Here is a 24,216-nt window from a genome sequence, read left to right on the forward strand (position 1 = left end):
CTGTAAACTAGCATTGACATATTTCGATGTGCTCAGACCAGCTACAATGCAGTGTTGTAGATGTGGGTTAATTTTGCACCAAAGACAAGAAAGAAGACAATCACAACGGTTAAAATATATCTTAGTATTTAATTGTTTCTACATTCACACATTTTACAGCCTCTGAAACTTACAATCTTTAAAGATCCACTGAAAACGAATGCATCACTTGTTTGCAAATGACATGATCTGCTCCTGTAGAGGAAAAAAAAAGACATGTCCTCAGAAACTCCGTAACCTTTGAGTCACATGTACAAAAAGCCTGTAACAAGTGCGTGGCACTGCTGGCCTCTTAACAAGACCTGTAAACCAGCAAACTCTCAACATTTAATATGGAAAAAAGTTACGTTTAACTTTTGTGCCACCATGGTGAACTGCCTTTACAACCGGTTACAGTTGTGTTGGTCTGAATCACTTAGTAGGGAATAAAGTCATTTCACATGAGTGGTCGGTAATAAAAGGGGTGTGAAAACACAAGCCAACACCGCTGTCCGCTGCCCGAGGGCCAGCCCAGCACCCCACCCACACACTTTTGGTAACACTAAATTTGGGGCTAAACTTAGATGCCATAGTAGTAGGTTCTGAACCCTGGAAATTATAGACACCGCTAGTAAGCTTTTAGCTTTAAAGTAAAGCTCCGTGTAATCAGAAAAAGAGGGTGGAGGGTGGGGTCAGGTTGGAGGCGGAGTTCAGGTGGTTTATATTATCTGTGAGATGGCCAGGTCCACTGGAATGTGTGGGAACATATGTTTGGATTTAGAAGCTAGAAGAGAGGAGCTTACTTTTAGCGTTGGGATCATGTTGGTGGCCTGCAGACCAAAGGTGCGTAGGAGAACCACGGGAGCGGCGTTAGTGGAGTAAAGGCGCTTCATCAGGTCGATGGCGGCCATCATGGGAAGATTTTTCCGCTGGCGTTCTGTTTCATATTCTAACAGGTGCTGTATTGCTCCTGCATAAACAAACAAAGAGAATATGAAGACACAGTATAAGCTTGTGTCTGTCTTTCATATCTTTTCTGCATTAAGTCAAAACACTGGTGCTGCTTTGACTTCAGGGAAAGGAACAGTGGAAGGAAACAACTACATTTCTCATAACAGCATTTCATTTTTTTTCAAAACCCAACTTACATAGAGTTCTTGGCAGAATGAAGAGACAAAAAAAACATCAAATAAAATGTTGCCGGAAAAGCTGTTGCTTTTTATAATTTGGATCAACAGCATGCATTTGAGTTGGGGCTATGGAAAAGAGTTTAGGGGAAACCACTATGGTTTGCAGCGCTTGTGTCTTTTTAGAGTTCTCACTGACCCAAGTCCTTCCCGTCAAAGGCTGCCTGGCTCAGGATCTTTGTGAGGCAAGCCACATCCCCAAAGCCTAGGTTGGCTCCCTGACCCGCCAGAGGATGGACACGATGGGCTGCATCCCTGCAAAGACAAACATATCCCTCATATGCATTCCACTCACAGAGGGCTATTTTATGCGCTGCGCCAAAACTAGTCATTCCTCAACCCGGGGAGAAAAACCAGTGATGGAGAACAGATCATATCTCTTACTTTAAAAAAAAGTAGCAAAACCACAATGTAAAAATACTACAAGGAAAATATACTGTTGCTTAAAGGTCCCATGTCATGCTTTTCCGGTTATTACCCGTCCCCTTGTGTTTAATGAAGGTTTTTATGCATGTAAACAGTCTGCAGAGTCAAAAACCCTCAAAGTACACCCTGTAGGGAGTAAAACTCTAACACGCCTCGTTGGAGATTTCTCATTTTCTTCCTGGATATCGCTACGTAGGGATACCCAGTAGCCACGCCCAGAGCTATGGCCGCACCCGCTGCCAGCCTTTCACGAAACAAAGCTTCCCAAACCTTTCAGCGATTCATGCCGGATATGTACAGCGTAGGGCACTGAAGAACGATGCTGTCCCTACTTTGTTTGGACCAGCGGGAGATTCGGGTACACAACCTGTAAGTATTCATTGTTGTTTGTGTATTTATGATGTTTAAAACAAACAAGGTATCTACCACTACTGTTTAAATGGGTAAACGTTTTTCGGGCTACTAAGTTGGGATCACGGAGAAATGCTCTCTGCAGACCCATGCTCACAGCGTTATAAACCTTTTTCTTACTCATTATCAAGCCACACTTATTGTTTTTACTTCGGCTGTGAGTGTTTGTGTGTGCTCAGGATGAGTTTTGCTTGTTCTAGCTGTATCGCCAAGCCTGGTGTGTGTCTGTGTGTGTGCGAGCAGCAACGAGCCTGTCAGCTTCTCGACCAATCAGAGCACACTGGGCTCACAGGGAGGGGGTGGCAGGAGCTCGAACAAGCCGTTTGGACAGAGAGTGAATACACATACTTTACAGAGATGCTGTATGAGAAACCAATGTGAGTTTGGAAAATTGCACAGTATACATCTATTTTAGTATACCTCAACAATGGAATTATGATCAGTAGAAATGGCCATGACATGGGAGCTTTAAGTAAAAATATGCACTTCTGTATCAAAATATACTTAGAAATAGCAAAGTAAAAGTACTCATTACGCAGAGTGGCCCATTCAGAATAATATAATTATATCACTGGATTATAATTATTGATGAATTGATATGTTAGCATCACTAATGTTGCGGCTAGTTACGTGGAGCTAATTAAAACAACTTTATATACTGCCTGGTAGCTGAATCCATTATTAAACATCATCATTTATAATGTGGGGTATATTTTGTGGTAATTAACTAAGATTATTTGCATTGAAAGTAACAGAAAACTAAAAAGACTAAAGTAAAGTACATTTATTAAATTACAATAGCATAGTAGAGAAAACAATGAACAACTCCTATGCATACTCATATAAATTTGATATTCAGGACTTTTTTTTAACAGTATTTGACTTACAAGATGTGCAGAACATTACTTTCCTTATGGCTAATCTTACCCAATGAGAGCTACGCGGTGCCTGATGTACTCTGAGGCATGACCCATGCCCAGAGGAAACATGACCCTGGACTTCGGGCTGATCCCCGCCACACTGGGGGGAAGCTGTCGAGGTGAACCTGCGGACGGCATTAAGACAGACAGGGCGCTGCGGAACAGAGAGCCGGCCGTCTCAATCAGCTCCGACTGGTTCTCATTACTCCACTGCACAAACAGACAGAGACATATTCACACAGAATGAATAACGACCAGAAGAGAGACAAAACAGACATTATCCCTTTGAGTGGTCAAATAAATTAGCTGACATAGGACTAAAGCTGAACTCCAGGCCAGCGAAAGTGCTCTTTTTCCCCTCCCTAACTAACTGGTTTGGCAGGGCTTTGAGAGCTGGGCTGATTAAAAGAAGATGCCGGCCTGGCTATGCAGTTGAATTAGCTCTGTTTGAAAAACATTCCATGCAGTAATGGTCGACACTGGGAAACCACAGGTTTAATTAGCAAACCAGGCCTGAAACCGAACGTGACTCAACCGTGGTGACCCCGTCCATCAGCAGGCCCAGTAAAAATAGCCAGCTTGGGAAAAAGGAGTTTCTCCAAACACAAGAAAAATGGATAGGTATGCCATTCTCCTAGTGAAATATTAGTATTGTATAACTTTTGGGCCAAACAATGACAGCATTGTTTGTATGAGTCACAGAAAAACAGCTCAACACTTAAGTGGGTCTATGGAGAATCCCTGCCACATGTAGCACAAATACAGATTTTGCAATATCTTCTAGACTGTCTATGAACACAACATCAGCAGTGTAATGGTAACAAGGCATGACTCACAAAGGCAGAGTTGATAGCGTCGACAAAGCTCTCCTCATCCAGCTCCAGCAGCTCCTCTGCGAGCCGATGGCTGGTCGACCACACCAGAGAGCTCTCTGTGTCCGACAGCTGCAGGGCACAGAGAGGGGTCAGTGAAGAGTTATCAAATACTTATGAGACCCAAGGAGACTTTGAGTAGAAAAAAATACTGCAGTAAATAATGCGGATATATTACCGGTAACATTGCAATGGGTCCAGTTGGGAGGAACCGCTGCCATGCGACATTGTTCTCTGTGGGCTGTACAACACATAAATCAGATTTAATTAAATATCATACTGAAGTATTGTGGCATTGCATTGTATGGCACACATTTCTAATTACATATCTTGCACAAGATATTACAAAGGGTACTTCTGGATGGATTTGACATTAAAATTACTATCATAATAAAAACACTTAACAGTAAATTGTATCTTGTATGGATATAAATTGTGGGGAGTATGTGTTGAATGTGATGCTCACCTCTGATAGATTCAGCACAGCGACCACAGCTGATTGGTCATAATTCCACTTGACTGTGGGTATCCCCAGGGCCTGGCGCACCATTGAGTTTGGTCCGTCTGCACCGATCTGAAAACAGATGAGCAAAAGTAAAAAAAACAAAAAAGGCTTAAAGAAATGCAGACTTATAGTTTGTGTTGATGGGATTAAACTAACCAACAGCTTGGTCTGAACCGTCTCTCCGCTGGCCAACGTGACCTTGACCCATGGGATAGAGTCAGCTGCCTGGTGGGGCATCGGCCATGCGTACTTCACCACCTTGGACCTGTACTGAACTCGCACGTTATCTGACAAACAACAAGGACATAAACGTGGTGACTACAAAGGCGACAGAAGAGAAAAACAAAGCAGTGGTTCTTAAAAAAAAAATGGCAACTGGTGTGGCTCTCACAACAAGAGGATCAATCTTCAGTTGTGTGTTTGTAGCATCACACTAAATCAGTGCTTTACTACTTTCTATGTCCAAAACGAGAGGATGCTTTTTTTCTGCAGCCAAAGCAGTGGGAGATCTATAAACCACTTCATAAAATGTCATTGGTTTTTCTCCCTGGCACACAGTAGCTGCAAAAGTTGATATTTGACAATCTCCCTAATGGTCTTGGCCTGCCACATTGCCCTAACTAATAGTGTTTATCTACAAAAACACCACGCCACACTTTGCACATGCTGCCTGTTTTTTGGATTTTGCACTCTTCCTAAAATATCAGCAGCAGGTCAACCCAAACATGAAAGGATCCCGAGCTACGCTGCCTGGTGCTGACTTGGAGTGGGACCCATGCACAGATCTGCTACTGGTTTCTGAGCGCTAATGTCAAGTGTGGGTTTCCAGGGGATGGAGAGCAGGGTTACATTGAAACCAGCTGTCGTGGTGCACACTTTTCATGTACTGCATCTTGAGTGTAACAACACCACGGCTAAAATGGGAGGAGAGAGAGAAGCAAGCACAGTGGAAGGCACATGAGGCAAAAACGTGCCATAACCACACATCCGTTGTTTGGTGCAAAATGTTGAAAACTGTTTTATAAATATGTCACATACTGTCAAGCACGTAGCAAAGCAAAGTTTTATTTGCGAACCTCACAAAAGTTGGTCTAATGTCAACAGCATTACAGCACCATACACTGTCAGGGCTTTGGTGTCTTAAGAGGTGGTGAAGTTTGGGAGCACATGGCAACTTTAAATAGATCACTGGACCACTTCACGTGTCCTCAGAGGGTGACGGGGCCCGGCAGTTCCCAAAATGTGAGGGTTTGATTGAAATTGCAGGAAAAACATTAACGGCTCCATGGGCTTAACTCGTCTTTAAAAACAGTCACCAGGAGAGAGTACAAATAAACAAACCTGGGGGAAGGATGGAATAAATGTGGCTGCATTAGCTGCCAGACTCAGCAGCCATTAGGCAGAAGGAACAGGAATCAAAAGGTCGTACAGAGCACTGCTGCTTACTGTGTGGGGCTTCATGTTTTAATCATAACTGCTGTGCTTACCAGAAAGGCTGTCCAGCTGTTTAGTTAAAGCAGCCACAGCGATGTCGTTCTCCACGATGTATGCCATCTCGTCCTCCAGGTTGTCCTTATCGAATGTGATCAGGGCATCTGAGCAGGAGTCCCAAACCTAAATGAGAGACTCATTATGCCTGTGGTCTACAACTCTATCCTTAAATGCTATAATGCTATAGCTGGGCAGAGAAGTGCAGCTTCATTGAGCTGAACACATCAAAGTTGTTAGCTGCTGTCTAAGGTTGGCACAGCCTACAGACATCAACCCAGAGCCATGAGGGTCACCAACACCCTCCGGTTGCTCGGCTGCCTTCAGCTTAATGGAGCTCTCTGAGGTAGAAGACTAAATGACATTTTGTGATGTGAATTTTTAAAAAACATTTTCTTGGAAACATAAATAACCAATGCGTGTTTGTGAACATAAAGAGGGAGTCAATATTTATCCGCAACCGAAAGTGGCAGAATGAGATATAGTTTTAGGTTACTCTAATTCCAACCCTGAAAGTACTGTTTGACTGAAACATGTGGGGGTGAAAAGTGTTTGTACAAGGTTAATCCTCTCCTGGGTTGTAACTATGGTGACAAAACCCTTCATTTTGCAGTAATATGCTGCTGCACTGCTTTTTTCCAACTTGCCATAAAGTAGGGGGGACATACCCTACAGAAAACCACTAATGGCAGTGGGTTTGCAACTTGTGATAAGTGGTTAGAAAGAAAGATTTACGGAGACCAGCCCAAAAATGTTTTGGTTTTGTTTAGTGCTGGGTGAAATGATGCAGCTTTGGGGTGAGAATGTGTTACTACATACTTCACGATTCAAAGAATAAACCTACTTGCAACTTTAAAGAGAATAAAGTAGCCAAAATGATGCTTGAATGGAAGAAAACTGTGTTTTCCTTGTGTTTCCAATCTAAACCCTCAATGCTTACTGGACATTTAACGTGGATGAGCATTTTACTGCATGGAAAGAATGTTATTTGGAGCTGATGTGCAGTACATACTTTCCAGTGAAATGTATATGACTGAGATTCAATCGGCAAACAAGCCAAAGCAGTGGTAGCAGAGTGAAGGTATAATGGGAGAGGTATACTACCATAATCACTGTAAGGCACTGCATGATGACATCTTAGGCCCAGAGAGAAACCCTGCGGTCGGGTGTTCGGTTCACACCTACCACATCTTACAAGAGCGACTGAGCCTGCACCCAGAGCCGTAAAGCGGGTTCACTTTGCAGCAAACAACCGCTCTCCCAATCTTTCATCTTCTTCCCGTTGTTCACATGAATCTTCGTAATTATAAGATGTGGGGAGTGACTACCAATTTGGGGATGTTAAAATGATTTATCCTTCATTGAAAACATGGCTTTAATAAATAAAACTTGCACGGTCAAACTCCAGTACTTAGAATATGGGAGGAAATGTTCTTTTAGATTTTTTTATAAATATACTTTGTGTTCTTTGGCATTGCTCTTGCCACAGATCCTGCCAAGCTGCTCAAAACTAAGGCAGAAATTGCATGAAGGTATGAACAAAATGCATGTTACATGAAACCTCTGCTTCCAGACATTTTTATGTGAACAATTACATACCATACACATGATTATATGACACAGTATTGTGTTGCTTGTTCATTAAGCTAGATGAATGAGTAGAAGCCGAGTGTCACAGATTTTTCTCCCCACAAATTGTATGGTGCTGTGATTGATGGTTGACAGAAATACATACAGTATTCTTAAAACTAGAAAGTCTGGAAGACAAGCGAAGAAGAACTCAAATTGTGTAAAAGGAGGTTTCTGGAAGATGCTCCATATTGAAGTTGGCTTTAGTTATTTTTGTTTGTTTTCTCTGAACTTTTAACCACATAAATGTGAGTTACTAAAACATTGTGATGCAATATTTCAACATACCTGCATCTTTTTATAGGGTTTGCACCTCATCTGTGTGATGTGATCCCATGCTCCAATACCTGTGTGTGTGCAGAAACACATTTCAGAATAATTACAACACCAATTGAAAGCAACAATGTATACCTAAAGTAGTATATATTTCAAATAATTGTAATCAATCAAAATGATGATTTGGATGAATGTAACATATCTCAGTGGAAGTCAAGTGCATATGACTTAAAGCCAATCCATTTAAAAAAGACTCTGTTCAGGGCAATATCTTATGGAATTACCTCAAATATAATAGAATAAGAATGTAAATTATTGTTTTAAGTTACTGCTACAAGTTGTTGCCTTTTAATTTTTGCACAGGCGCCATTGGGAGGCATCGAGGTCACAGCAAAGCACAACATTTACAATAACTTTATGACCACACACCACTGCATTCTTATCAAATTCTCTCTTGACATTTAACTGGCAACATTTTTTATCAGATAAACCGGTTTAACAGGGTCAAGGAGGTTATTTGAGATGTAGAGCAAAGCTCAAGTGTGTCTGTTTCTCATTGGCACCTGTGCATATATTATCTGTTATAAAAATACAATGGTGCAGCGTAATACGTGACAATGTATGGTTGTTATTTTTGCTTTGTTTCATGCTATTTTTTTTGTTTTTGTTATTTAGCATGAAGGGACTATAACTGCATTTCATTGTGCAACCCTGTGATTTACAATAAACATAAACTAACCTTAAACAATTAAGACATCAAGCATGATAAATGTGGATGAACTCATGTTTCAAACAATCAAATTAATTTACCCAAAGTAATATTATTATTATTATTATTATTATTATAAATCTGTATTTGTTTGTTTTTGGGGTAGCAGAGGAAATCATCTAATTGATCTAAACACTGCGGAAAATTACAAAATGAATCTGCTCCGTACTTTTTAACTATAATATGGTTAATAACTAGATGCACCGTCTATGGGTAATGTTTAGCTATTTCTATGGATTCTAGATCCACTGTGGCAAATTTAAGACTTAGAAAATGTTTCGCAGACAAATCCATCAAGCCCAGGGAGGAACAAGTCCGGTCACGTATGATCCCTGCTAAGCTTGGGTGACTGGACAGTGTCTGATACCATGATTACGCTGTGGGAGCCATTTAACTTCTCACAGGAAGGGAGGTAATCCCAAAATAAATAACTTTTAGATTTATTTTCTGTCCGTGATGAATTTGTCTTTTCAAAAGTACAACGCCTTTAAAAAAGAACATAATCCAAAAATAGTATAAGACATGTTCATTTTTGTTTGTGCCAGGTTGTTTAAGTATATACTTTACCCGTGAGGAGGGAGGCGGAGCCTGGACTGATGGAGCTGACTCTGGTGCTGTAGGTGTCTGGGACCTTGTCCATCACTTTCTTGTTGCCAGCTTCAAGGAGAAGAATCTTCTTACCCTCCAAGTTGGGATCCATGCCTGGCAAAAAACATGTATACAATTGGAAGCACATAAATGGATCTCAGCAGCGTCGATACAGTGTTTAGATCTCAGCAGTGTTGATACAGTAAGAATAACATATATTTAGGTTGCGAGTGTAAAACACATTGTAGAAGACTGTTTATTCCCCTTTTGCATAATTGAGTTAGTATTTAGTAGCTTTAAGACTAATACACAAACGTTTCTATGGGTTTATCTTATCTAGTGCAGGTTTGCATGAACAAATATGTCACTCACCCAAGGAACATGCCATTGCAGATCCAATCATTCCTCCCCCGGAAATAATAACATCATAAACCTCATTTTTGCCAGACTCGTCCCTATGTTCTGCACACACAAATCCTCTGCTGGTGATTTTTATAGCAGATACATACTTTTCTGCAATTAAACACCGACCAAGTCCGTTTAGGCACAGCGTTGCCCTTGAGAGCTTGTGCATGATTCTGTCTTTACTCTGTCTTCACATGGAACAAGCCCCGCAAAAAACAGGAGGAAAACTTTGAAGGCTGGATACTTTCATATGAAAATCGGACGGATGTTTCCCCCTGGAATTTGTCCTAATAAGAGCAGCTGTGTCCCTTCTTCTGTAACCCAGCCATGTTTTTGTTGACATGGACCGTAGAAGCACTTCTGGGTTTTGTGTCCAATCACAGAAGACGTCTGTCACGTCGACGTATGACTGTCGCGGCCGCCGTTGTTTCTGCTTCTGTCCACAAACAGTGCTAATGCTACCAAAACTGAGGAGAGTGTGTTGGAGAAGATACTTGTTTTCTCTCAGGTGTAGTTAACTCTTGTTTTACTCTTTATTTCAACAACAGTCCTCTTTAGCTTAGCGAATAAGCTGCAGTGAGTGTTTTTAGCGGATATATAACGTAGACGTTAGCTTGCTCAAAGTTACGTTCGGAAGAATACGCCGAGAAACACTTCCTAAAACTCGTCTTTTAGCAGGTTGGCATATGATTATTACTTGTATTTATTTAACAATATTTTTATAAATAGAACGAAGCTTAGCATATAAGTGTTTTAGTAAATACGTTTAGTAACGTAACTCAGGGAAAGCTACTAAATCGACTTTATATTATATTACTGCCAGACCTAGGTTGAGAGCGCAACGATCTGGTTACCACGGTAACCCATTACCACACTGTAGGTGGAGTTGTCAGCAGGTCTCATGTGAGTTGTTAAAAAATAGTTGTAAAAAATAAAGATTTTGCTATAATAATTAACTTAATTTAACCGTTTCGAAAAATGTATTAGATACATTTAATATGTTATGTTGAACATTGTGAGGAAATATAGAAAATGCCAATTACAACATCCCAGAAAAACCAATAAACACTTATATCTAGCACCCAAATATATTCACATTTAAGAAGCTGAAACCAAGGACTGTTTTTGTTATTGCACAAGAATATTACTTAAATTATCTTAAGTCCTTTAAAAAAAAAAAAAAGAATCTTTCTGTTCAATTTCTGCTCTTATTTAAAATACAGTTCAACTGTTCAATATAAGAAAATGCCCAGAGATCAAATAATTGAAAAATTATAACTGAGTGAGTAATGTTAATGTGTGTTCAACTTTTTGTTGGGATTTTGTTTAGACAAATAGATCAATGGACTACGCATTTAAACCCTAACTCAAACAGAACAATGATTAGTTAACAGAAGTAAACAACTCCTTATTTTCATGTCACAGCTCTCAGAAATATGCCAAAGTTGGAGACCTTGCTGGAAGATGGACTCAGATCAGAGTTAATGCTCAAGCAGCATCTGAAGGCCCTGAGTGAGACCCTCAGGCAGCAGCTGCAGGAGACACAAAGGAGACAGAAAGAGGATCTTGAGAGGAGGATTCATCAGAACTCTCTGCTGTCAACAGATTTGGACCCAGAGTCAAGAAATGAAATCAAGCATCAGGCCAAGTAGGTTTCCTAAATGTATTTTATATTTAGTCATCCTTTTAATACATTTATTTTCTCAAATACCTTTTTCAGACATTTGGGAATGAGGAAATCTTCCTCTACCTCTGCCCTGACCTCAGGCAAAGAGACATTGAACCATCTTAGGCAATCAGAGAAGTCATTTTCTCCAGCCTGTCTTTCTTCAAACTGGAAGAGCGGTTCAGTCAGGGCTTCCAGGCTGGCTCCTGCTGGGACACAGTGTGAACGGTTTGCTGTATCTAAAACAACACAAGAGATGAGAGAAGATGAGGCCATGGCTGAGTGTCAGAGGAAGTTCTGCGCTCGCCCAGTGCCCAGCCACGTCATCGAGCCGCTCTATCAGGAGATGATGGAGCTGAAGGAGAAGGAGAGGAAGCAGGGCCTTGAGCACAGGAGGGACTTCTGGCTCTCTAGTCAAAGACCTTTCAGCTTCCAGGAGAAACAAAAGGAGAAAATGGAGAAGCTAATAGCGTTGATAAACCAAAACACAGAAGATCAGAAAACCAAGGCTGCTGCTGTAAGGAAACTTCCTCACAAAGAGGTCAAAGACCCGTCTGATTCACGCCTGAAAGGTGGGTCTTCCTTGATTCATCAAAATTCATAGTATACAGTAGCATATAAGCCCTGTAGAAACTAAGCCTTTTTATAAGCATTAGACAACATTCAAACACATGTTGTTTTAATTGTTTTGTTCATGAATTCATAGCTAAATTGTATTTGATCTAAATTTGTTTCAAAGAAGTTGCTGAAAATGTGTCTTTACCCAGTGTTTCCCCTATATATACAGTGGGGCAAAAAAGTATTTTAGTATAAGTTCTCCCACTTAAAAAGATGAGAGAGGCCTGTAATTTTCATCCTAGGTATACCTCAACTATGAGAGACAAAATGAGAAAAAAAAATCCAGAAAATCACTGTCTGATTTTTAAAGAATCTATTTGCAAATTATGGTGGAAAATAAGTATTTGGTCAATAACAAAAGTTCATCTCAATACTTTGTTATATACCCTTTGTTGGCAATGACAGAGGTCAAACGTTTTCTGTAAGTCTTCACAAGGTTTTCACACACTGTTGCTGGTATTTTGGCCCATTCCTCCATGCAGATCTCCTCTAGAGCAGTGATGTTTTGGGGCTGTCGCTGGGCAACACGGACTTTCAACTCCCTCCAAAGATTTTCTATGGGGTTGAGATCTGGAGACTGGCTAGGCCACTCCAGGACCTTGAAATGCTTCTTACGAAGCCACTCCTTCGTTGCCCGGATGGTGTGTTTGGGATCATTGTCATGCTGAAAGACCCAGCCACGTTTCATCTTCAATGCCCTTGCTGATGGAAGGAGGTTGTCACTCAAAATCTCACGATACATGGCCCCATTCATTCTTTCCTTTACACGGATCAGTCGTCCTGGTCCCTTTGCAGAAAAACAGCCCCAAAGCATGATGTTTCCACCCCCATGTTTCATAGAAGGTATGGTGTTCTTTGGATGCAACTCAGCATTCTTTCTCCTCCAAACACGTCTAGTTGAGTTTTTACCAAAAAGTTCTATTTTGGTTTCATCTGACCATATGACATTCTCCCAATCCTCTTCTGGATCATCTAAATGCTCTCTAGCAAACTTCAGATGGGCCTGGACATGTACTGGTTTAAGCAGGGGGACACGTCTGGCACTGCAGGATTCGAGTCCCTGGCGGCGTAGTGTGTTACTGATGGTAGCCTTTGTTATTTTGGTCCCAGCTCTCTGACTAGGTCCCCCCGTGTGGTTCTGGGATTTTTGCTCACCGTTCTTGTGATCATTTTGACCCCACGGGGTGAGATCTTGCGTGGAGCCCCAGATCGAGGGAGATTATCAGTGGTCTTGTATGTCTTCCATTTTCTAATAATTGCTCCCACAGTTGATTTCTTCACACCAAGCTGCTTACCTATTGCAGATTCAGTCTTCCCAGCCTGGTGCAGGTCTACAATTTTGTTTCTGGTGTCCTTTGACAGCTCTTTGGTCTTGGCCATAGTGGAGTTTGGAGTGTGACTGTTTGAGGTTGTGGACAGGTGTCTTTTATACTGATAACGAGTTCAAACAGGTGCCATAAATACAGTTAACAAGTGGAGGACAGAGGAGGCTCTTAAAGAAGAAGTTACAGGTCTGTGAGAGCCAGAAATCTTGTTTGTTTGTAGGTGACCAAATACTTATTTTCTACCATAATTTGCAAATAAATTCTTTAGAAATCAGACAATGTGATTTTCAGGATTTTTTTTTCTCATTTTGTCTCTCATAGTTGAGGTATACCTAGGATGAAAATTACAGGCCTCTCATCTTTTTAAGTGGGAGAACTTGCACAATTGGTGGCTGACTAAATACTTTTTTCCCCCACTGTATGTATGCGCGCCGCTGCTACGGGGCGCCAGACAGGTACCAAAAAAAAAGTACATTAAAATAATAATCCATGGCCACACAGCCTCTGTGAGCGAGCGACACAGAGAGAGAGAGAGAGCTAGAGAGAGCTTTAACTATTTAATATAGTTGAAAAAAATAAAGTAAGAAATCATTCCAATGCGTACTATAGGACAGTAAAAAAACAGTTTAAAAGGGGAGTGATTAGTAATATGCATAAAGAAAAAGAAAGAACACTAACTAGGTAACATAAGATAAGAATAAACAAGTTTAAATGATTTGTTGTTGGTTGTGATTATATTCTAAAGATGTTTGGATTATTGAAAAGTATACAGCTCCCTTTCATATGAGTGTTGAGAGCTGTATCCATAAATTCATTTTGTGCTCAAAGTGCACCAGATTGATGCACTTAAATTCCCGGGGGTGCATGCCTCCGGACCCCCCTAGAGGATGTGAGGTCCACCCCCAAATAAAGCAGGTTAAATAATTAAATTGCATACATTTTATTTTGATTGTTTGTTATGTGGATGTGTAGTATTTGTGTTACTGTATGTTCAATAAAGGTGATTTAGCAAAATACACCTGTAGAGCCTCATGAGCCTTTCTTGTGCTGTCAGAGACATAGAAACATATTGGCGGGGCGCACTTCGCACACAAAAAAAAATTCCACGCGCTCCGCGCTCACATTTAGCTAGGCCCGCGTGCCTTAGCACCGCTGCTATGACTCCATCCTAGGGGGAAACACTGCTTTACCATTTCACTTCTTAATTCATGGTCACAGTCAGCCCTATTAATATTTAAACCAAAATGTACCAATGTTGGCTTCTCTGTAGCCTTTACAAAACAAAAGCAAAGTTATGACATTTATTATTAAGAGAATAATTGTTTATGTTGTTTATATAATGTTATATTGGATGCATACAGTATATCTGATACACTAAGCGTCTTTGAGCATTACGAAAAGTGCTATAAAAATACCATGTATTATTATTATTATTACTGTTGAGTGACATGACTTACTCTTCTGCATCACCTCACTGTAATTCCGTGCAGACCAGGAGCTTGGCAGACAAGTCCCCACTCAGACGGCAGTGCCACATGAGAATCGTACCGTGTCAGGCAGCCCCAAACTCCGCACCGCTGAGCGCAACAGGAAAGAAAAGTTGGGTTTTCTGGATGAGAGACCCAGCTTCCAGCCAAAAATCCTCCAGCGTGTCCCTGACTTCAGCAGGCTGCACAAAGCCTTGCAGACAGAAGGGCTGAGAAGATCTCAGAGTAAAGATATGATAAAATGTCAGCCCTTCTTTCTGAGGACATCAGCTCTCCCTGCAAGGCAAAGTAGGACCAGCCCTGAAAAATCGCAGGTAAAACACATCATTTACCACAGACACCATTTTAAGAATATGTTACAATTGTTTTATTTGCCTATTTCAACTTGTTTCAGTTAAGAATATGGGCTTATCTTTTTCAGTCTCTATTGTTTTTAATCTTTTGCTTTGAAGTTTTTATCCACATTTCAATAATCCCCTGTCAATCTATGGGAGGTAGGTCTGAGACTAATTAATAACTTTTGCAAAAATATTACATAAATGTCTTTAAGGGCCAGTATCTCTCGAGGAATTACATAAGAAGACATCAAGGACTCCAACGCACCAGGCCCAGATGGCTAAACATTTTAGTTTTACATTTCTCTGTTCGATGCATGGCTCAAGACACATCCACCCACCACTTTGTCATACCCTTCCGTTTTTTTTTTTTATTAAAACTTCACATGTTCTAGATGAAAAACTCATTACCTAAACCCTTGCTCGTTTATATAAAAGCCTAATGGGAACAAGAGAACCGTTTTGCCAACTGTACAACACTTTGTTGTGTCTTCCTGCGGTCCCTCAAAGACGTTTTTATGTCATAAAATGTGACAAATAACTTTGACCTGGTCACATATGACTCTATTCTGTGTCCTTGTTTGATGGTTAAAGATGTATTGCATTGGTTAAGTTCTTGTGGGGCTATGTGTTGTTTTGTTGGTCCCGTTCAGACCAGTCCCCTCAGTTGTGGAACAAGAGAGCTATTTCAAATATGTTCAGTGGGTCCTCTTTACAGAGGGAATATTCAGTTATATTTTTACTTCTTCACCTCATAATTTATCAAGCTCAACTCAAGCTTTTCTTTTTTAGACTCGTCCCCATTTCGCCAAGACCATCCCTATACAGTACATGTTCCTAGAAATGTGTCTGGGTGGATGATTCACATGAGGGCATTTCCGAGCAGAATTAAATATAACAGTAATTTCATAAGAATAACAGTAATTTACACTAATCCAAAGTGGTAGAAGGAACTTTGTGATCAGTGAAAGTTCCTTCCTGCCATCCTTTCATATAATTTATCACTCTGCCCAAAATTATACAATTACCAGAGATCTTTTTATATGAGCTATGCCAATCATTTTTGGGCAAATTCCTCTGATTTGACTAATACTATATATATACTTGCCACATAGTACTTACTAATGTTTTGAGTGTGGCAATTAAAAAAGCTACTTCGGTCACATTATTTGTAGACTAACATCACCTAGTCCAAAACAAAGAGACTCTGAAAACACAACTCTATTTATTTTGAATATCATAGACATTAGCACCAAACTGTGTCATCTCAAAGACATGTCACTAATTCATCTTTGCCATGTTCTGTGAATGTTGATGACATTTACTGTATTGATAGTTCATGCAGTAATTGTTGAAACAAAAACATAATGAAGTAAAGAGGAAAAAGAAAGACATTTATTATAACTGATATGGTTAGAATTTCCCTCTCAAATGATGTATTGTTTTTGCCAGGCTTTGTCAGTCTCTCTGATTTGGCATGTCTATACAAGGCCTTCATAAATGCATCTGACCTCAGTCTACACACTGATGATATGTGGTAAACTAATATATTGGCTTCTATTTCAGCTAACAAATGAAAATGTTTCTACTTCACAGCTACCTACAAAAAGTAATATCAGCAGAAGCAAGTCACTTGGGGCCTTAACATCCCTGTCTGCAGACACACTCCCCACATATATCACAGATGCTGCAAGGAAGCGCTGCATGGCCATCAGGTGAGTTGGATTATTTTTGATATTTCTTTGGAATTGTATAATTGTATTCCTCTTGGTTCTACACACTAAATAGGTCCATCCTCTGACCTTCACAGAAAGTCAATGGAGATAAGGGATAGCAAGAATGAAGAGAGTGCCGAGTGGTTGAGGAAGCACCAAACGAGGTCGCAGGCCATGAAGAAGACTATCACTCTCCATGCCAAGCTGCTGGACCCACACGAGAGCTTGAAAGAAGTGTTTAATGACAAACTTCAGCACCATCGGTGAGTACTGGTTAAGTGAGTCCGTTGTTCTCCAAATGTTCAACCTTTGCAACTCGCATCACAACAACCACACGCGCCTGCCGCAGGAGCTCAAACTATAATCTTCTCTTTCATGAAGAGAGGCTGACCAACAAAGGATGAGAGACTACATGAAGGAGTTACGGGACATGAAGGCACGAGTTAGCGAACGGCCTTATCTCTTCGAACAGGTCAAACAGGTGAGTTACAAACTGAGAAGATCACATTGCGTTGTGAATGATGTTCCCCTCAAGCATAACTTTGAGTTTCTTTTACTGTCAGAAAAACGCAAAGGCTCACGCAGAGCAGACATACAGGAACACGCTGAAGACAGCTGGTTTAAAGGAGCATTTTGTTGAGGAAAATGGAGAAGTAGCATCTATATCTGAGGAGGATTCAGACGAGAACTGCAGCACGGAGGAAGACATTCCCAGAAGGTATGCAGAGGGAGTATTTTAGCAAGTTTTGTTCATTCAATATGTAATACCACTTTTTCCGGTAAAATCACGAATAGCACTAGTGCTTGGGAGCCTAGGACTTCTTGTGGTTTGGTCATATTGCATTACATAATTTTCTAAACTTGCCCTGCAGTCTTTAGTGAAGAAAGACCCATACTGAAGCCAAGTAAAAGTTCAATGTAATTACCATACAGACATTTTCTAACCCAACATGTCTGATTTAGGGAGGAAAATGTAGACGACGGGGAGAAAATTGAAGATGTGGAGGAGAAGAGCGTGAAGTCCAAACTGGAAGAAATGCCATGATCAAAAAGGTCAAGGCGGCAAAGCGTTTTTTATGGCCTCTCCGCTAGAAAACAACTCTGTCCTCAAAAATGATTTATGTTACGGCTAACTATCGGCACCGAGCATTTGATAGTTTAGGATGTGCAACTGCAAATTATGAAATGAAAAAAAGCATCTGGATTTTACAATCATGACTGTTAGTAGAGTAGTTTAAAAGAACTGTGTATGTTTATAAGAAATTAGTATTATATATGCTTTAAGTATACTTTGTCTGTATGATCTCCATTATATGTCAAGCAGATACAAAAATTGAGACTAAAAAGCATTTTATTTTATGACAAATTATGCTACGAATATGAACACTGTAATTGAGAGGATGATGAGCACTTGGTCACCAGAATAAACTGATCAAAACAAAATGGGGACACCCACTTTGTCTGTGAAACTAAATTGTGTTTACCCACTCTAAAATAAAGATTCTTCCGATAGCCATACAAAAATGATTATACTTTTTCCATGAGAAATGTAATCTCTTTGGCTCCAAGTTGTATTTTAAACAATTGAATAAATGTGTCTTTAAATGTGTCAGGTCCTGTAAGGACACTTAGCATCTGACATGGGTCTTTCTGGGATGGTTGGGGTAAAGTTCCCAGTTGTTTCTCCAGCCACAGTGCAGCTAAACAAACAGCGCTGACTGTGCACCTGCCTTCACAAAGACCAGTTCAGTGCTCCGCTCCCAGCCCAGAGACCCACATCAAATGCATTTGCACACTGCCCTCCACTGCAGCTTGTGCTTGGATAGCAGACTTCTAGGAATTTTTAGGAATAATTTTCACTGACAAACCACATGGGAATGTCTGTAAAATGTATACTGTATAATTATAATTAAAACGTAGTCATGGAGACCAGTACATACCATATGGTTACTTTCTGTAGGCCACTGTGTCACGTATGAAGGCAATGTCTAATTCGTCCCAAGGCAACACTATCAAAGACTTAGATTGATATTTAATTTAAATATATTATATACAATTACATGTGCCATGTAATTGTGCCAGACTCCTCTCTAATTGAAACCACAAGATTAATTTTGTATAATTAAAGCCAAAATGTTGCCACATAGTAATTCTGGATGTAATAAATAATCCCTTCAGATCTCAAACATCACATGACGAAGCTTCAAGGGCTCCATCCTGTCAGGTTGTCATGGGAACACAGTTTACCCCCCCCCACACTCTGCCTGGTAGTCCCTCAGGAGAGCGCTGCGCTGCGCACCTTTGATTCCCCCGGAGCTCAGCTAAAAACAAAACCAATCCCTCCCAACTTGTTAGATAATATCCAAGAGAGACGCCTGTGACATCTATTTAAACAAACTGCGGTTCCTCCAATGTGTGTGGAAGCTCAGAGAAGCAACAAACACATCTCATTTAGATTAATGAGAGGCTGCATGCTTGGCCACCAAATGGTACGATCACGCTGTTAGAGGAGTGGCTCTACTACAATATAATTTCTCCTAGGTGGTGTGTTCAGGTCTTTTATTATTCCAGCCGCTGTAAGACATAAAAATTCCCACACATTTTATTCTGTAAATGCAGGGGTTGCCCATGTAGGCAGCTTAAGAGAAGACACACCCTAGATCAGATGATATAGGCCTCAAGAGGACTTCACTGTCACAATGCCAGACACTTTCTGATCCTCACATTACTTTTCTGCTTTATTACCCTCCCATGTGCCCTTCAGTGACCCCGTGTTCCTGCTGTTCCCATCATCTGCACACCTTTTTCCTCCTCTTCATCAGCCTAGTAGTTTGAATACCAGATAGGGCTGCACAATATGAGGGAAATGACATGTTGAATATCGCGATAATGATGATACCTCCGATAAATAAGCAGTTATTCAAGTGTATTGCTTGTTGAATAAAAAAAAAATGAATGGAAAACATTTCCAACATTCATACTTATCACCAATGAAAAATGTAACTAAACCCAAAAAAAATTACATTTAAAATACACTTTCTTTCAAATAAAAAAATCAGTGTGCAATTTCGTATTCTTTAACGGTGTGTTTATTGCGCACGTTGACATTGCGAGGATAAAATAGATATTGTGCTGCCTTGACATTCTTGTATTTTCTATTGTGCTTCCTTGTCCTGCTATTTTCTCTGACTGTCAGAGTTTTCAAACTATTGTGAAATCAAACGTTTTAGATCCCCAGCTTGTTCTCAAAGTCGTGCGTTTGGATTCAAACCTCTTTAAACCTGCCTTAAAACAGACTGAATGAAAAGCTTCTGTTGTATTTTCTCATGATTCTGTTGTTTATCTTCTTGTTTAATTGCATTCCCTTAATTTTAAAGGAACAGTGCAAAGACTCCTTATCTAGTAAATTGCAGAGTTGTCCTCATGTAGAGTCTCTGTACACTTCAGTCCTCGGTTCACCTGCAGGAGGAGCTGTGGCTCATTGCAGCCTCTCTGGAGCAGAAGAGAGAGATCCCTCTTTTTCTCCTTCAGTGGCATGAATAATATCCCCAGTGCTGGAGAGAGAGAATATCAAGAGGCAAACGGGAAGGGGAGAGAGATAGCAGCCAGTGTGACAGATAAGAGCGTGGCAGAACTTGTCTCCCTGACTGCACCGTGGGGCTGGGGAAAGAGAGAGCAAGTGCACCAGAGTGTCAGGCAAGGCTGCTGTCTGCACACACAAACACACTCACACACACTCAAACAGAGAGACCCCTCAGCCCGGGTGCACCAGAAGAAGTTCAGAGAGAAGACTGACTTCAAGAAGGTACAGTATGTGTGTGCATCTCTAGCCGAGGACTCCTGTCTCCAACAGTTGTGTCCCCCTCTGTGGAACTGACATACCAGCTTTGTGAAACTCATGATGCTTCACTTTGTTTTCCAGGTGGGTTGGCGGAGGTTTCGTCTCTGGATTACCTCAAATGTTATGGCTTTCCTCAAACTGAGTCTTCTTGTCCTGTAGAAGAGTTGTGTTTCTCCCCTCCAGAAGAACTTGCCTCGTGTTTTGATCCAGAGGGAGGATGGAGAAGCTGTCAGAGAAAGACAAGGAGCTGATACGAGGCAGCTGGGAGAGCCTGGGCAAGAACAAAGTTCCTCATGGTGTCGTCATGTTTTCCAGGTAATCTTTTACACACATCAGCAGCATTCATTTGGAATTAAGCAGTAAAGTGATTTGTAAGTGAAGAAACCTTAATTTTCCTGTGCAGTCATCCTTATTTCATTAGCATTCATTCTAATAACACCGGTATCCTGCTGTTTTCTGTGTTGTTACTTAATAGCTGTGGTGATAAAAAATATTTGTCTATGTAACACAGTTGTGGAGAGAGATTGAAGCTGCACACTTTCAGCATGCACGGACCGGAAGCTTGACTTGTTGCTTGGCGACAGACTGCAATAATCCACAATTTACTTTGAGACAGCTGCCGCTAAAACACAGACTATCCGGAGAGAACTGTAGATGTATGATTTATAGATGGATTGTGTGTTTGTGTGGACGTTTTGCATCCCATGCCGTGTGCATACACCTGCAGAATAGTGTGGTATTTGTCTGTGGCAGACTGTTTGAGCTGGACCCTGAGCTCCTCACTCTTTTCCACTACACTACAAACTGTGGCTCCACACAAGACTGCCTCTCCAGCCCGGAGTTTCTGGAACATATTACCAAGGTGAGCTCCGTTCACCGCAGTCACCACTACGAGTATACAGTTTGTACTACGGTTTAAAGCACTTTCTCTGTGTGTGTATTTGCATGTGTCTTTGCAGGTGATGCTTGTGATCGATGCAGCCGTCAGCCATCTGGACGACCTTCCTTCCTTGGAGGACTTTCTGCTCAACCTTGGGAGGAAGCACCAGGCAGTGGGAGTCAACACACAGTCATTTGCCGTAGGAACAACATTTCATATCGCAACTTTAAGAAAAAAGCAATTTCACATTTCAGTGAGCTGTGAAAAAATTGTTTGTTTTTCCCAATTGTGTGTCCTTTTCAGGAGGTGGGTGAGTCCCTTCTCTACATGCTGCAGTGCAGTCTGGGTCAGGCCTACACGGCACCGCTGCGTCAAGCCTGGCTCAACTTGTACAGCATTGTGGTAGCAGCCATGAGCCAGGGATGGGCCAAGAACGGGGAGGACAAGGCCGACTGAGGCGCACAGCGGGGGGCTGCTGATCAGTTGCCGTCAAATCACTCAACATGGTTGCCATGGAAAAAGGTTGTGTAACTTGCAACATTGTGGCTTTGGCTGCTGTACATTGGCTCTGCGTGAGGTTGCATACTGTAGCGAATGTATGGTGTGGTTACAATTGGAATCAACGAAGCGCAGGGTTTCTTTTCTTTGCTGTGGATGTTTAGCTACCAGACAATGCTGCTGTACAGCTGCGAGGAGTTTGGCTCTTCTAAGTCTGGACCTGTAATCAGAGCGCCTCAAACTGAGAAACAGCAACAAGGATAACTGTTGAGTCTCTTTGTATATAATGGCTTTGATATATCTACTCAAATAACAGTGGCTGTAGTGGTCTTTGTGGTGTATCTTAAAAGAGTTGCACAATTGTGAAACACTAGACATTATTTTTAGGCATCACACACTACTAAAACTGTGATGGTCACAGCACGGCAGCTCTATCTAACTGGAACACAGAGATACTTTACAAAACATGCTCAAAGTTTTGGGACAAAGCAATGTGATTTTTAATAAGCATATCCTATCACCTTAATCATAATCACTGCTGTGTTTTCTATTGATATTATACATCTTTACACCTACTTTTGTGTGTGACTTTGTTATGTAATATTTATTGATTAAAGATGATATTCAATAGATACTGACAAGAACTGTTACCCTCTGATAGCTCTCTTCTGAGATCTACGACTGTTAAGGCACCCACACGGTGTGTGAGGCTCTCCTCTGTAGAGGTTGTGATCATTTCAATAGGCTTCAGCTGACTGTTAATCTCTAAATTATAGACTGTTATGTTTACTCTTTACTTTGGGAGTAAAATAATTATAACATTTTTGTTCCTTGGCTTTTTCCAGTCATTGTTAGTATAAAGTAGTTTTCTTGTATTGTAGGCGCTTATTTCAGTAATGCTTATTAACTGTGTTGTTGTGGCTACAGAGTATCACCTCCGCTTTAGAGGTGAGGATATGAAAAGTACTTCTACATGGAAGTAAATATTTATTTTGGATGATGAAACAAAGACAAACTTTATTGAAGATTATTATTTTTCCTTATTACCACATTACAAATAATATCGTGATACTAAATGCTGACAGAGTGTAATATGTGTGTGTTATTATTATCATCGCTGCCATAACACTGTATGTATCATCCTCAGCTGTTATTGACATTCATGGTCATAATGCCAAGTAACTTAGCAACAGTGCGCCAAATATTAGATAATAACACCATACAACTGTAAATCCAAGCTGCTGATATGTGGTTATTATCGCTTTAGTCTGAGTTTACATCTATAAAGTTTATTTTTATATTCTGAAATCTACGTGTTGTTAAAGAGCATAGATTTTTCTTCAAATGTGATATACAGTATACCCTCACAAATATAATACATAGTGTGGATTTCCAGTTAATTAACCCAAAATGGCAAATGTTCTGCTTTTAATTGGGTTTCATTTAGTGAAAATATAGATGTTATCACCTTGAAAATGTGCAATCAAAGCAGAGTTAACTATTGAAATATGTTATCCCTGCCTAGTCTGTTCACTCTGTAATGTATAGCCCACATGTGCAATGTTATTTAACTGACTGTGTATGTGATGTATTTGTGCAGGTTGTTCTCCATGTTCCTGTTTTACCTGACACTAGGTCTTGTTTAGCAGGCAACTGATAACTGGCATGTTAACATCCAGCTCTGTACATAATGGTTGTGTCCCTGTCTACCTCATCATTATCAGCTGCTATTGAACAGCGATGACTTCACCTAGTTATCCTTCTACCAAAAACGCACAGTAGTATTTGAGTTAATGCAAGCACGCACTCTTTGTAAACTGGGTTCTATCTTACACTTTAAAGAATAAAACATGTTGTGTGCTTACGTGGGACTTAATAAAGTGATCTTTGTGGATATTTTACTGCTAAACAAGCTCAGTGTGTGTTTCTCTCGCACTCAGGTTGTTTGTCACAGACTGATGATGCTTACAACATAATGGTCAGCGTTTGAAATCAATCACACCATGCCTGATTTGCTTCCCACTGACAGCCCATCCCCTAGTGTTACATAAGATCCAAGCGCCGAATGGCTCATCGCCCTTGGCTACTGAGACGAGGGCAACTTCAGGCACATCAGCCCACTTACTCATGCAACTGCACAATGTCACAGCAAGATTGTTTACGGATTTTCACAAAATCGTGAAGAATTTCACAAATGAGACATTTCGTTTTTGCAATGTGGACTGCTTTTTCTCCTCCAAAAACAAATCAAATCCTCATACTGTAGATGTGTGTGTGTGTTCCTGCTAGTTTTCGTGTGTCCTATAGGTGAAGCTGTACCGCAGTAATGAGAGAAGTGAAGAAGGGAGGGTTGTTGT

General features: G+C 40.7%; 3 protein-coding genes across 6 annotated transcripts; 2 read left to right on the forward strand and 1 right to left on the reverse strand.

Annotated features, from left to right (window-relative positions):
- Positions 1-109: 109 nt before the first annotated feature.
- coq6 (coenzyme Q6 monooxygenase) lies at positions 110-9,827 on the reverse strand. Its single transcript, XM_010789108.1, has 12 exons — positions 9,462-9,827; positions 9,069-9,203; positions 7,745-7,803; positions 5,827-5,953; positions 4,496-4,626; positions 4,301-4,408; positions 4,013-4,075; positions 3,799-3,906; positions 2,970-3,172; positions 1,345-1,460; positions 822-988; positions 110-234 (listed from the first exon to the last, which is right to left on the reverse strand). Exons 1-12 carry the CDS (start codon positions 9,661-9,663, stop codon positions 205-207), a joined length of 1,449 nt encoding a protein of 482 aa, XP_010787410.1. The 5' UTR covers positions 9,664-9,827; the 3' UTR covers positions 110-204.
- A 78-nt stretch (positions 9,828-9,905) lies between these two features.
- Positions 9,906-17,808, forward strand: fam161b (FAM161 centrosomal protein B). Of its 2 annotated transcripts, none has more exons than XM_010789106.1 (9): positions 9,906-10,002; positions 10,920-11,142; positions 11,215-11,732; positions 14,594-14,904; positions 16,522-16,640; positions 16,736-16,903; positions 17,022-17,121; positions 17,204-17,358; positions 17,604-17,808. In XM_010789106.1, exons 2-9 carry the CDS (start codon positions 10,931-10,933, stop codon positions 17,683-17,685), a joined length of 1,665 nt encoding a protein of 554 aa, XP_010787408.1. In that variant the 5' UTR covers positions 9,906-10,002; positions 10,920-10,930; the 3' UTR covers positions 17,686-17,808. The 2 variants fall into 2 exon arrangements, with proteins under 2 accessions (XP_010787408.1, XP_010787409.1); XM_010789107.1 differs by lacking the exon at positions 9,906-10,002 and adding an exon at positions 10,017-10,172.
- A 2,547-nt stretch (positions 17,809-20,355) lies between these two features.
- On the forward strand, positions 20,356-23,755 carry ngb (neuroglobin). Of its 3 annotated transcripts, none has more exons than XM_010789105.1 (5): positions 20,356-20,445; positions 20,665-20,796; positions 21,235-21,343; positions 21,441-21,560; positions 21,665-23,755. In XM_010789105.1, exons 2-5 carry the CDS (start codon positions 20,699-20,701, stop codon positions 21,815-21,817), a joined length of 480 nt encoding a protein of 159 aa, XP_010787407.1. In that variant the 5' UTR covers positions 20,356-20,445; positions 20,665-20,698; the 3' UTR covers positions 21,818-23,755. The 3 variants fall into 3 exon arrangements, with proteins under 3 accessions (XP_010787407.1, XP_010787405.1, XP_010787406.1); XM_010789103.1 differs by having other exon boundaries at positions 20,359-20,445; positions 20,563-20,796; XM_010789104.1 differs by having other exon boundaries at positions 20,363-20,445; positions 20,641-20,796.
- Positions 23,756-24,216: the final 461 nt, after the last annotated feature.

The sequence above is a fragment of the Notothenia coriiceps genome, unplaced genomic scaffold (genome assembly GCF_000735185.1).
Source record: "Notothenia coriiceps isolate Sejong01 unplaced genomic scaffold, NC01 NC01_scaffold00032523, whole genome shotgun sequence".
In the NCBI taxonomy this organism is placed as follows: Eukaryota; Metazoa; Chordata; class Actinopteri; order Perciformes; family Nototheniidae; genus Notothenia; species Notothenia coriiceps.